At 38.3% G+C, this 12,316-nt stretch overlaps 1 protein-coding gene across 1 annotated transcript; it reads left to right on the plus strand.

Annotated features, from left to right (window-relative positions):
- The first annotated feature begins 5,772 nt into the window (after positions 1–5,772).
- Positions 5,773–6,747, plus strand: LOC131777804 (alpha-1B adrenergic receptor-like). The gene has a single exon (XM_059094144.2). It carries the CDS (start codon positions 5,773–5,775, stop codon positions 6,745–6,747), a length of 975 nt encoding a protein of 324 aa, XP_058950127.2.
- The last annotated feature ends 5,569 nt before the right edge of the window (positions 6,748–12,316 follow it).

Genomic DNA, 12,316 nt, shown 5'->3' on the forward strand with positions numbered 1-12,316 from the left:
TAGTAATTTCATTTTTCTTTCCTGTCGGAAACTCTTTCATGATAAATTAATCTTTCAACGCGTATACTTGCAATCGAGAATTGCTCGATTGCTATAATACGTTGATAATAGTTCAGGTCACGGTTTGAATCCTGCCACCGATGTGCATCAAGCTGAAATTGGTCATGGTCAAAGGTTGAACAATCAGTCCTACAATTAAATCTGTTGTGGCCAAGCAAGCCAACGAGTTGTTAGATTTTGTGCAGACTCGTCGCTTTGTTATCAAAATAATGAGGAGAATGGCAAAAGGAAAAGATAAAATGTTCAAAGCAGCGCTCACTGCGAACGCAGAATAAAATTTAGAAGATTTATTTGTGAGAGAGGTGATATAGCGTCTGTCATGTTGGTTCTTTAAGGCATCTGTTTGAATGTATATGCGGAAAACTGGAAAAGAAACAATCCCAGAAGATCTGAGTAGATGAGAGGAAAAGTATTCCGGATGTTGGCCTCCATTCTTGGCAACGCTCTAAAAGTGGTAAGTGCTTTCTTTAAACAATTTTAATGATAATGCAAGACAAAAAGCTTGCCAATGGAATGATGTATTCAAAGATGCCCTTTTCAACGTGTATTGTTGTCAATCGAGAAATACAGGGAATGCAACAAAAGTCACCCATAAGAGTGAATTGATTAAGAAAGGATTACTAACAAAACCGTTGTCGGTGTAAGCAGAGAGGTTAAAAGATCTAATCGAGCAAAAATAGAAGTAAGGCTACATGAACCTTATGGACGGAGGAAAGATCCTGCTAAGGAGAACAACTAAGAAATCTTAGGGCAACACAAGTAATAGCTTGACTGACTCCAAACTGAAACTCAGGATGCAATTAAGGATAACTTTTTTCACCTGTTTGGGTTTCACAAGTATGCTTAAGAAGCACATAATAGAGTCAGCAGCTCTCAGGCCTTTTGTTACAATTTGTCTGTATCGCATACAAAGCGAACAAAAAGGGTGATTTAGTTTATGGCATGTTGCTTCTTTACAGCCTTGATTCGAGCGCTGAGACTCTTTCCCTTTCTGTCATTTACTGCATAACCACAGTAACCATTACAAAATAATTACAAAACTAACATTACCTACAGTACTAATGGTTATTATTGATTTCTTCTCTGTGAATAAGAAGTTGTATGTTTTAATGCGTATGCAGAACTTAGCCGACAATCCAAGATGATCTAAGTAGATAACTGAAAAATTGTCTTAATGTTGGGATTAAATCTTCGTAAAAAGAGACTTTTGCACCTTTTAAAGTGATTTTGATATCATTTTTCTTTCGGAGTTCCAACATCGAATTAATGTGACAAGCCTGTAAAAGGTCTATCCATATTTTTGTTGGATTGCAATAACGGCAAAACCATATAATTCTCGTTTTTAGTGTCTCATCTCATATATGACAAAGGTTGGATATTACTCGATCAGCCAGGTGTTAACCTTTAACTCATGGTCTCGGTAAACAGAGGTCAATGTTTTTCTTTTCGGCCGGAAGTGGAATCCGAAGGTAGATAAGTTTATGATATTAACCTCCTACTAAATAACCGAAGATGTGCGAGAACTTCCTTCGGGGCTTCTGTGAAATTTAAGATAAAAGACGTATTTTTTCTTGTTAAGTTGTTTGGTTTTTTTTTTAATGACTTGTTCACGGTTTTGCTTTGATGAGTTCTCAATTTGGTCTTGGCTTCTTTTTTGTTGGTTTGCATGTTTTTGTGTTGGTTTGCATGTTTGTTTGTTCGTTTGTTTTTGAGGGGAGGAGAGAATTGAGAGTTGAGGTGGAATGGGGCACGCCTGAAGAAACAGGAACGAGATTGGGAACTGAGCTCCAGTGTATCGTTGTAGCTGTGGGGTTAGAGGATGGGGGTGATGTCCTTCTGAAGAGAATTAATTCTTAAATCAGCGTGATCGTGAACATCAACGAATTGCTTATTATTGGGCCACTTGTGTAAACGTAGTCTGACTCATTGTGAGGACGTGAATGCTCGTCACGGAAGTTATTTTCGTTGGGGAGTTATCTTTCTCATAAAACCAACTACCGTAACGAACTGAAGAACTTCTCATAAAGCTGCCTCTTGAGGGACGTCAGTCGGCGGCCATGGCTTGAAATCCATATTTTTCTTAGGGTGATTGCAATCAAACAATCACCCCAAGAAGCGAGTAGACTACAAGTGTATTGACGGTAAATATTACAAGTGTGTCTCCTTAAAATTCACACTATATGCCTGTTTGGAAATCACACGTTTAAGAAGATATGTTGTGATGCAGGAAACACTTTGTAAGCATATCGAATATGTTAAAGGTGAATGCACGTTATTTGCACCTATCAGGAAAGATACCTATAATAAAACCACAGTCTGCCTTATCGGATCTCTTTAATTTCTCGATTTTTTACGGAAATTAAAGTCAGTCATGGCGTTTTTTAAGACATTAATTTGACGTAACTTTGAAGGACAATTAAAAAAAATCTATGAAACTCATTTCAAAAAGGTACCACTGAAGAGTATTTCATGCTTATCTTATCCATTGAGCTTACTTTGGAGACACCGAGTTTCAAACGAGTTAGTGGGAAGGCTTAAAAAATCGCCTATTGGTTCGCCAGAGTCAAGCGAAAACCGACCAACGTCAAACTGAGTTTTTGAAAAAGTCAGACGCTGTAATCTAATCAAACTAATATAATTAATATAATTAGGGTGTCATGAAGAGTCTAACAATCGAAAAAATTTTACAGCCGACCTTCATTAAAATTTTTATAACTCTATGAACTTGCCTAAAAATTCGACAATCTTCAGAGACGCTTCGCACTTCTGATTACGACTCTGACTCCATCTCTCAGTAATAAACCAGCCTTTGGAGGGACAAGCTCGGGTCTACTTATCTCCCGCTTGAATATATATAACAAGGTGTTAACAAAACTGATAAAAGCGAAAAGTAATATCCAGAATCTATCTGATTGCTGATCTGGAACATGACCTTTGTCATCCATGCATTGATTTTATCCAGCAAAACCTGATTCTTTATGTGTAGACAATCTTTAAAAAATAAAACACAGCTCATACAAGTATTGTGTAGCAGCGGTAGATTTGATGGCTTATTTTAACTTGATTGTTTTGCTTCAGGACCGTGTTGTTTAGCCAAAAGTAGCAAAGGCATAAGAGTTGTCCAATACACCCAAACCGCCACGATTCGTCAAAGGCAGTTTGCGAATCGTTCTACCGGAAGTCCATTCGCAGTTAATGCGTCTCGTTATACTGGAAATCTGATAAACCATCCACAAGACAAAATATTTCGTAAGTAACTGCCAAGGGTTGTTGAAAATGTTGTCGAATCGAACGACTCGTTTCAGTTAAAGTCGACCCGTCATACCAGAAGTCGATTTGCAAGACACTCAGAAAATATTCCGCAAGTGGCTACGAAATGGAGTTGCAAATTTTGTCGAATCAACTTGATTCGACTCGAATCGAACGACTCGTTACAATTGACGTCGACCTGTCATACCGGAAGTCGATTTGCAAGACACTTAGAAATATTCCGCGAGTGGCCACGAAAGGGGTTGCAGATTTTAATTATAATAATAATAATAATAATAATAATAATAATAATAATAATTATTATTATTATTATTATTATTATTATATTAATTGTATTGAGGTGGTAGAATGTCCTTCCCTATAGCCAGAGATTTTCTCAATGCGTACATTGTGTTCATCGACGTGTTCTGTCATTTGCTTTAGCACGCAAAGTTCATACACCTTGGAAAACACAGAAAGGATAGCTATTGGTCTGTAGTCATCACACTCCTTCGGGTTGTCTACTTTAGGAACAGAAGATATTATGGATTTTTAACACGCAGTGGGAAAGGCGTTCTGAGTGATACATTCGCCTATGATGTGCGTTAGCGTACTTGGCTGGAATAAGGTCAGGACCTGTGGCACAGTCAGTTCTTATACTTTTGATCTGTCGTTCTACTTCCTTAAAGGAGACTGGACGTAGTGAGAAGTAGTCGTTACCATAATCTGACAAAAAGGTGGTGTGGTTTTTCAGACATTCTGATGAGGATGGATTGGTTCCCAGTATCCTTTGCGTGGTGTTAGTAAAGTGGACGTTCAACTCGTCAGGATCAGCAGCAATAGGCTTAGGGCTGGGATTAACAATACGATCTTCGTCTGCCAAAGTTCCTTTGGCTTTTTCGACGAAAGTGCCTTTTGATAGAACGTACGTTTTGCCTGCTTGATCTTTGTTCTGAGTAAATTTCGTAAGCCTCTAAACTTTTTCCAAATATCCTCTGATTTGTTTGACGGGCTTTATATCGAAGGTCGTTCCTCTGCATTTGATGCTGTTGAATATCACCTGATTTTAACTATGGCGTTATACAGTAAATAACAGAAAGGGAAAGAGTCTCAGCGCTCGAATCAAGGCTGTAAAGAAACAACGTGCCGTAAACTACGTCACCCTTGTTTGTTCGCTTTGTGTGCGACACAGACAAATTGTAACAAAAGGCCTAAGTGCTGCTCACTCTATTTTTGTGCTGCTTAAACATACTTACAAGCCCAAACAGGTTAAAAAGGTATCCTTAATTACATCCTGGGTTTCAGTTTGGACTCAATCAAGCTATTACTGGTGTTTGCCTAAGATTTCTTTGTTGTTCCACTTAGCAGGATCATCCCTCTGTCCGTATGGCTTATGTAGCCTAATTTCTATTTTTGCTCGATTAGATCTTTTAATAACTCTGCTTACACCGACAAAAGTTTCGTTGGTAATCGTTTCTCAATCAATAGACGTTGAAAATGAAAATGAATTAGTCATCAAGGCCTTCCGAGCGGAAATCAGAATGAAATTATCATCACGTTGTCAGTTTTTGGCCCTCAAAAGCCATCCATTTTGAATGCATCATTTTATTAGCAAGCTTTTTGTCCTGCATCCTGATTCAAATCGTTTAAAGAAAGCACAGACTGGTTTTTAAGAGTGTTGCGAAGAATGGAGGTCAACATCCGGAATACTTTTCCACTCCCCTACTCAGATCTTTTGGGATTGTTTCTTTTCCAGTTTTTTGGATACACATTCAAACACACGCCAAAGAGAACTAACATGGCAGACACTATATCGCCTATCTCACAAATAAATCTTCGAAATTTTATTCTGCGTCCGCAGTAAGTGCTGCTTTGAACATCTTCACCTGTCCTTTTGCCATTCTCCTGATTATTCTGGTAAAATTTGCCGTGGCTTGCTTAGCCACGACAGATTTAACAATAGGACTGATTGTTCAACCTTTGACCATGACCAGTTTCAAAAGGATTCAAACCGTGACCTGCACTCCTATCAACAGCAATCGAACCATTATCGATTGCAAAAATACACGTTGAAAGATGAATTGATCATGAAAGGGTTACCAACAGGAAAGAAAAATGAAATTACCATCGAGTTTTCAGTTTCATGAGTAGCTCTTAAAAGCCCCTTCCTAACTGCGTCAATTTTTTTGGGAAGCATTTTCCCTGCACTTTCTTTAAAATACTCTAAATAAAGCAAATTGCCCTTGGATTGTTACGAACAGCAAAAGCCAAAATTAAAGTACTTTTCCACTCAACTCCTCAACCTTCCGCCCATACATTAAAACAGACAATACAATTGTACTAAAGTGAAAATCAAAGAACAATAGCAAATTGTTTCGTTGTAGTCATGCGCCATAAAACACAGTTCAGTAAGAGAAAAAGAAAGGATTTGCTCTGCTCAACACGCGGTCATAAAGGATCAATATGCCAAACGCCACATCACCTTTTAGTGGTTTCGAATTTCTTTCAAAAAATCACACAGATATCACTTCTGACGTTTATTCTGTGTTAGCAATAACCACTGCTTTGAATATCTTTACTTTTCCTTTCGCAATTTTACTGAATAGTCTGGTAATAGTTGCTGTGAAAACAAAGCGACATCTTCGTACAAAATCCAACATCTCGCTGGCTTGCTTGGCCACAACAGATTTTGCTGTGGGACTGATTGTTCAACCGTTGGCCATAACTAGTTTCAGCTTGTTCTTCATAGGCAGCAGCGCTCACACCATGACCTCTTCTTTTGTCTGGGTATCCAGCGCTGTTGGCCAAACATGCACTGCAGCTTCGCTTCTCCACTTGATGTTAATGAGCGGGGAACGTTATCTAGCGATCAAACACCCCTTCGCCTACGAAAATGGCCTTGTAACTGAAGCTCGTATTATCATTGCATCTAGTATGGCGTGGATATGCGCAGCGATTGTCTATGGCATCAGAGTCAGCATCTTTCAAGAAATAAGTGTTGTTATCATCTTAGCCGTTATCTCCACTGTCGTTTATTGTCATGTTGTCATATACAAAGAAGTTCGTCGCAACACACAGCAAATCATCGTCAACCAAGTTTCTTTAGCAGTGAAGGAAAAGTTACTCAAGAATAAGAGAGCCTTTAACACAACAGTCGTGATAGTTTTGACACTTTTCCTTTGTTATATTCCGATTTGGATTTGGCTAATTCTTTTCATTTTCTTAAATGGAGAAAACTCTTCTGACTTAGGACAAATCGCTTTCTTCCCTATTATATTTCTACAAGCGTTAAATTCGTCGATAAACCCACTCATCTACACAGCAAGAATCAGACACTTTCGCGTAGCTTTCTTTCAGATGGTAATGAGAAAAACTCTTGCTCAGGCTGAAGAACTGGAAAAGAAGATGTTTGGAGCAAATCGTGTGGGAATTGCATGAAGTGATATACAACTGGAAACAAAAGAAACAAGAACTGAATGCAATGTAATACTGAAAAGCCTTTCCCAGAGGTCTCGATCCAGGGGCGTTGCGAGGACATTTCAAAGGAGGGGGGGAAGGAGGGTCACACTGTTTCAAATAGAGGGTACTCGCCAGATTATCATGTCGACCTCCATGCCGTACTTATAAAAGGTTTGCAAAGGGGGTGGGGGTCACGGGCAGGACCTCACCTCCGGACCCTCTCCCCCCTAAATACGTCCCTGCTATCCAATTGAGACCTGATAAATGTGGTTTTACTTTATATGAAAAATCAGGACTTTGGAAAGCTTAATTTATCTTCACAAGAATTTTTAAGAAAAATGCGAATGCACTTTTTTTGCTCGCCAAATTTATTATTTGTTACAATTTTTGAATGAAGTATTTCTCAGCTTTCTCCGTTATTAAAAGCATTACTCTCTGCCCTTTTAAAGGAACAAAAGCCAACATCAAGACGACTTCCCACTTGATTTTCTATGTAGATCATCTTAGATTGTCTGCTAAGTTCCGAATATGCATCTAAACATACAATTCAACGTTTTCGTCAAAGAAAAGAAATCCATAGGTCAGTATCGTAAGTAACGTCAAGTATGGTAAGTAATGTTAGTTTTGTAAATATTGAAAAGTGAGAATTATGTATTAAACAAAAGATGATGTTATTACCAAATAATAAAGGATATTGGCTTCGTTGTAGTCATGTAACAAAATTCTGGTTAATTGAGGGACAAGGGGAGAATCCTTCAGCTCACAGTGTGGCCATATAGAATCAACGTGCCATAAACTTCATCACCTTTTCTTGTGATTACGACTTTATCCCTGTAAATCCCGCAAATATCTCTTCTGGCGGAGACCTTGAAATCCCTCTTGCTTACACACTTAAGTATCGCATAATTTTGGCAGCCTCTTCCAAGTCATTCGAAAAAAGTATTAATTCCTTAGAGACTCATTTAAAAGAGGATGAGAGCCCAACATCCCCATACTTCTCAGATTGCCAAGTTTATGTATTAAGTGATACAATAAACGCTCATTGAAAAAGCAGTCAAATTGCTGTAATGTAAAAAAAAGCATATAAAATGACGAGCAAGAATGAAAGTAATGCTAAATCGTTAAAATCAACATAAAAAATATTTCATGGCTTAGGTATGTTTACAAACGTCTTTCTGCTCAGTCCGGAAAATTTTTCTTTTGCGTTTATTCTGCGTTCATCGTTGTTAACATTTTCAACATCATTGCTTGTCCTTTTGCAATTTTGCCAAACATTCTGGTGACAGTCGCCATAAAAACAAAGCGACAACTGGGTTCCAAATTAAATGTCTCGCTCGCTTGTTTGGCCACAACACTTTTTCCTGTGGGACTGATTTTTTCAACTTACGGGTACCAGAGTCAAAAGTAGATAAAACCACGGCGAGCTAAAATGACGAGCTTCAAACCACGTGTGCACGAAGAAAGTGAAGTAGAAAAGTATTTGTCATGAAAATGTATTTTAAGAGCATGTTATGGTTATAAATGGTTGTTTGACTAAGACCCTAACTAAAGACCCTTCGTTCATTACCTTTCTTTACTAATGATCTTCCCTGTTACTCTCAAATATTGTTGAAGCGTACGCGCAAGGCATAAACTCCTGTAACGCACAGGTTCCTTTTTAATCATTCTTGATCGTTCGGGTGAGTGTAGTCCCTGGAAGGGATGTTGTCGGTAGTGATGACTGACGTCTCGACAACCTGAGCGGAAGTTATCATCAGATTCTAGTCAATAGTTGTTGTCGAATGTTCTAAGTCCGGTTTGTATAAACTGACTGGTCAATTTTTCCGTGATGTTATTGGCTGTAACACTCAAGTGGCGTAGGTCGGTCGTGATTGGTTGGTCTTGATCCTTTAGTAAAGTTAGGTCGTTTTGTTCAGTTCGTTTGTAATGTTAATGTTGTGAGTCGTTGGTATGACTTCTGCTCAGGTTGTTACATGATAACCATTATCATTAATTGTTTTCTTTCTCCTATACACCGTACGCAAGACAAAAGAGAACGGTAGACCCCTTTGAGTTCTCTAAGCTGGTAATACGTTGCACGGAGCATAAGCAACTCAACACATTTTTAACTAACCTTCCCTTCGTTCTTCGAATAAAAGAAATCAAGATCAGAAACAATTTTCTCACCATTAGCCACTGAGGTTGTGATGGAATTGAAAAAGAAATGGCCCAATACCCCGGTGCCTTAAGTGTCTACATTTCCAAAGTTCTAGGCTGTATGTTGGGCTTATCGTTCTGTGTTAGGACTTGCTTTGGAGGTTTCCAGTTTTCCACGCGCTTCCGTCCGTGAGCTCGTCTAGTGACCCTTCATCGATTCAGTTTGAAGTTGGTCGATTTTCTCGCGTTTGACTCTGGCGAACCAAAAGGGGACTTCTTAAGTCTTCCCACTAATTTGTTTGAAACTCGGTGTCTCCAAAGTAAGCTCAATGGATAAGATAGACATGAAATAATCTTTAGGGGTATTTTTTGGAAACGAGTCTCATATATTCTTTCTAAATTGTGTTTCAAAGTTATGTCAAATTAAGGTCTTATAAATCACCGTGACTATAACGTTCGTTCGAGTAAACTTTAACTTCTGGAGCTCAGTTCTCATTCTTGTTCCTGATTCTCCAGGCGTGCCTCATTCCCCCTCAACCCTCAACCCTCAACTCCTTTCCCCCCCCCCCCCCCCCTTCCTCAAAAAAAACAAACAAACATACAAACCAACACAAAAGAAACCAAGACCAATTTTTGGTATTTTGTAATTTTTAATCAACTCGCAAAGCAACAATACCAGCAGAGCTAAAGCTTTGTCAACCGGAAGAAATTTTTATAATTCAAGTTCGTGGAGAAAGGTTTTTGAGTGAAAATAGGCTGGGAAGAAAGAGATAGAGCGACCAAAGAAAGCGAGAAGTGAAAGGCGTCAAGCGAGTCGAGAAAAACGCGCAAGAAGGTTAGAAAGGACGCTTAAATAGGCAGAATAATTCGTGTCTTATCTGGGTTTTCTCTTACGCCAAGGCTCAGAAAAATTCAAGCCTTTTTTTCCCGATCTTCGTTTGATACTAGATTCAGTTTATAATTCAAATCACGTTTCGTTTTTGCATTCATCGCTTTAAAACCCTCGCGCTGGTTCATCGCTCGAATAACATTTCAAAGTGTTCGTATTCTTACACATATTTCTTGTCCTACCTTTTGGATTGTTTAATACAGTCGTGGTATTTAGGGAAAATAAGTTTTCTGTGTTATGTTTTGCCTTGAAAGTTTTAAAACGATAGCGAACGGCGTGAGCAAGTTTCTATCATTCTCTCTCCAGTTAGCTATCACATGGTTTACATTACTCATTTTAAAAAATCGCGCTTTGTCGAAGATTTGTTGTTTTACTCTAAGAACGAAGTAATAGCCTCTCCTAAAATTGAAATATAATGAGATTGAGTCAGCGATGTTCGTGTTTACTTTAAGTCTGACGCGGTAATTTGATTTTGAAAATATTGTTACGAGAGAACCCGTCAAACATCTGAGAATTAATTTACCTAGCGCAAATGTGTGGTGCAAACAAATTCAATGGTAGAAGGGTGTTAATCCTACTGCGGGAGGATTGAATTTCATTGTTTGGTCGTGGTACTTTTATTTATACCAAATTGCACGAGAAAAATTATGTGATTACGTATTAATAATGTACGTGAAAAAATACTAGGTAGCTTATCATAATTATACAGAAGCAAAGCGCGAGCATCAAGTGCAAAAATAATTTATTCAAACCGTGCGCTCGGTCAAAACAACCGCGTACGATCAAAACAAAAATATAAAATGATATTTTCACTTCTTTAAGGCGCAAAAAAGTTCAAAGTCCGGCTAAGCAGTTCAAGAAATTGTCCAGTCTGTGTCCGAATCAATTTCAATGAAATGGAATCGTCGATTCCAAGGTTTAACCACGTTTGTTTTTAATTTTGGCGTAGGATCGCTCGAGCAAAGTGTTAAGCTGGGTCGGCTCGTAATTCTCTATTTCTTTTTAGAAAAAAAAACCAGTTGAATGATAAGTAACTTATTAGACGTTTCAGTGTGAGGTATGGCTGAGTATTTTTATTCTTTGTTTGTATTTTGACTTGTACTGCGGGCTCGTTAAAATACGGCACAACTCGAAAAAATACTGATCGACACTACACACCAAAACGTGTTTAAAAGTTATTCACGGAGAAGAAATCAATAACAGCCATTACTACTGTAGGTAATGTTAGTTGTGTAATTATTTTGTACTGGTTGTTGTAGACATGCAGCAAATGACAGAAAGGGGAGAGTCTCAGCGCTCGAATCGAGGCTGTAAACAAGCAACGTGAAGCAACATCACCTTTTTTTTGTTCGCTTTGTGTGCGACACAGACAAATTGGAAAAAAAGGCCTAAGTGCTGCTCACTCTATTTTTGTGCTGCTTAGACATACTTGTGAAACTCAAACAGGTGAAAAAAGTTATCCTTAATTGCACCCTGAGTTTCAGTTTGGACTCAATCAAGCTATTTCTAGTGTTGCCCTAAGATTTCTTGGTTGTTCGACTCAGAAGGATCATCCCTCCGCCCATACGGTTTATGTAGTCTTATTTCCATTTTTGTTCGATTAGATCTTTTAACCTCTCTGCTTACACCGATAGCAATTTCGTTGGTAATAGTTTCTTAATCAATTCACTCTTATGGATTACTTTAGTTGCATTCGCTGCTTTTCTCGATTGACAAACAATACACGTTGAAAATAAATTTATCATGAACGCCTTCCGAGAGGAAATCATAATGAAATTACCACCAATTCAGTTTTTAGCCCTTGAAAGCCATTTCCTTTGAATGCATCATTTAATTGGCAAGCTTTTTGTCTTACGTTCTCATTAAAATCGTTTAAAGAAAGCACAAATTACTTGTCAAGTATTGTGGAGAATGCAGGCCAATATCTGGAATACTTTTCCACTCATCTACTCAGATCTTTTGGGATTGTTCCTTTTCCAGTTTTCCGCATATACATTCAAACAGACGTCATAGACAAATAAATCATCTAAATTTTATTTTGCGTTCGCAGTAAGCGCTGCTTTGAACATCTTCACTTGTCCTTTTGCCATTCTCCTGATTATTCCAGTGATATTTGCCGTGAAAGTAAAGCGATGACTCTCCACAAAATCTAACAACTCGCTGGCTTACTAGGCCACAACAGATATAACTGTAGGACTGATTTTTCAACCCTTGACCATGACCAATTTCAGCTTGATGCACATAGGTAGCAGGATTCAAACCGTGACCTGTACTCTTATCAACGATTCATAGCAATCGAGCAATTATCGATTGCAAGAATACACATCGAAAGATGAATTTATCATGAAAGGTCTTCCGAGAGGAAATAAAAATGAAATTACTAACGAGTTTTCAGTTTCAAGTGTAGCTCTTAAAAGCCCCTTCCTAGCTGTGTCAATTTTCTTGGGAAGATTTTCCCCTGCTCTTTCTTTAAAATAATCTAAATAAAGCAAATTGCTCTTGGTTTGTTACGTACGAAGAACA

Source organism: Pocillopora verrucosa, chromosome 12 (genome assembly GCF_036669915.1).
Source record: "Pocillopora verrucosa isolate sample1 chromosome 12, ASM3666991v2, whole genome shotgun sequence".
Taxonomy (NCBI): domain Eukaryota; kingdom Metazoa; phylum Cnidaria; class Anthozoa; order Scleractinia; family Pocilloporidae; genus Pocillopora; species Pocillopora verrucosa.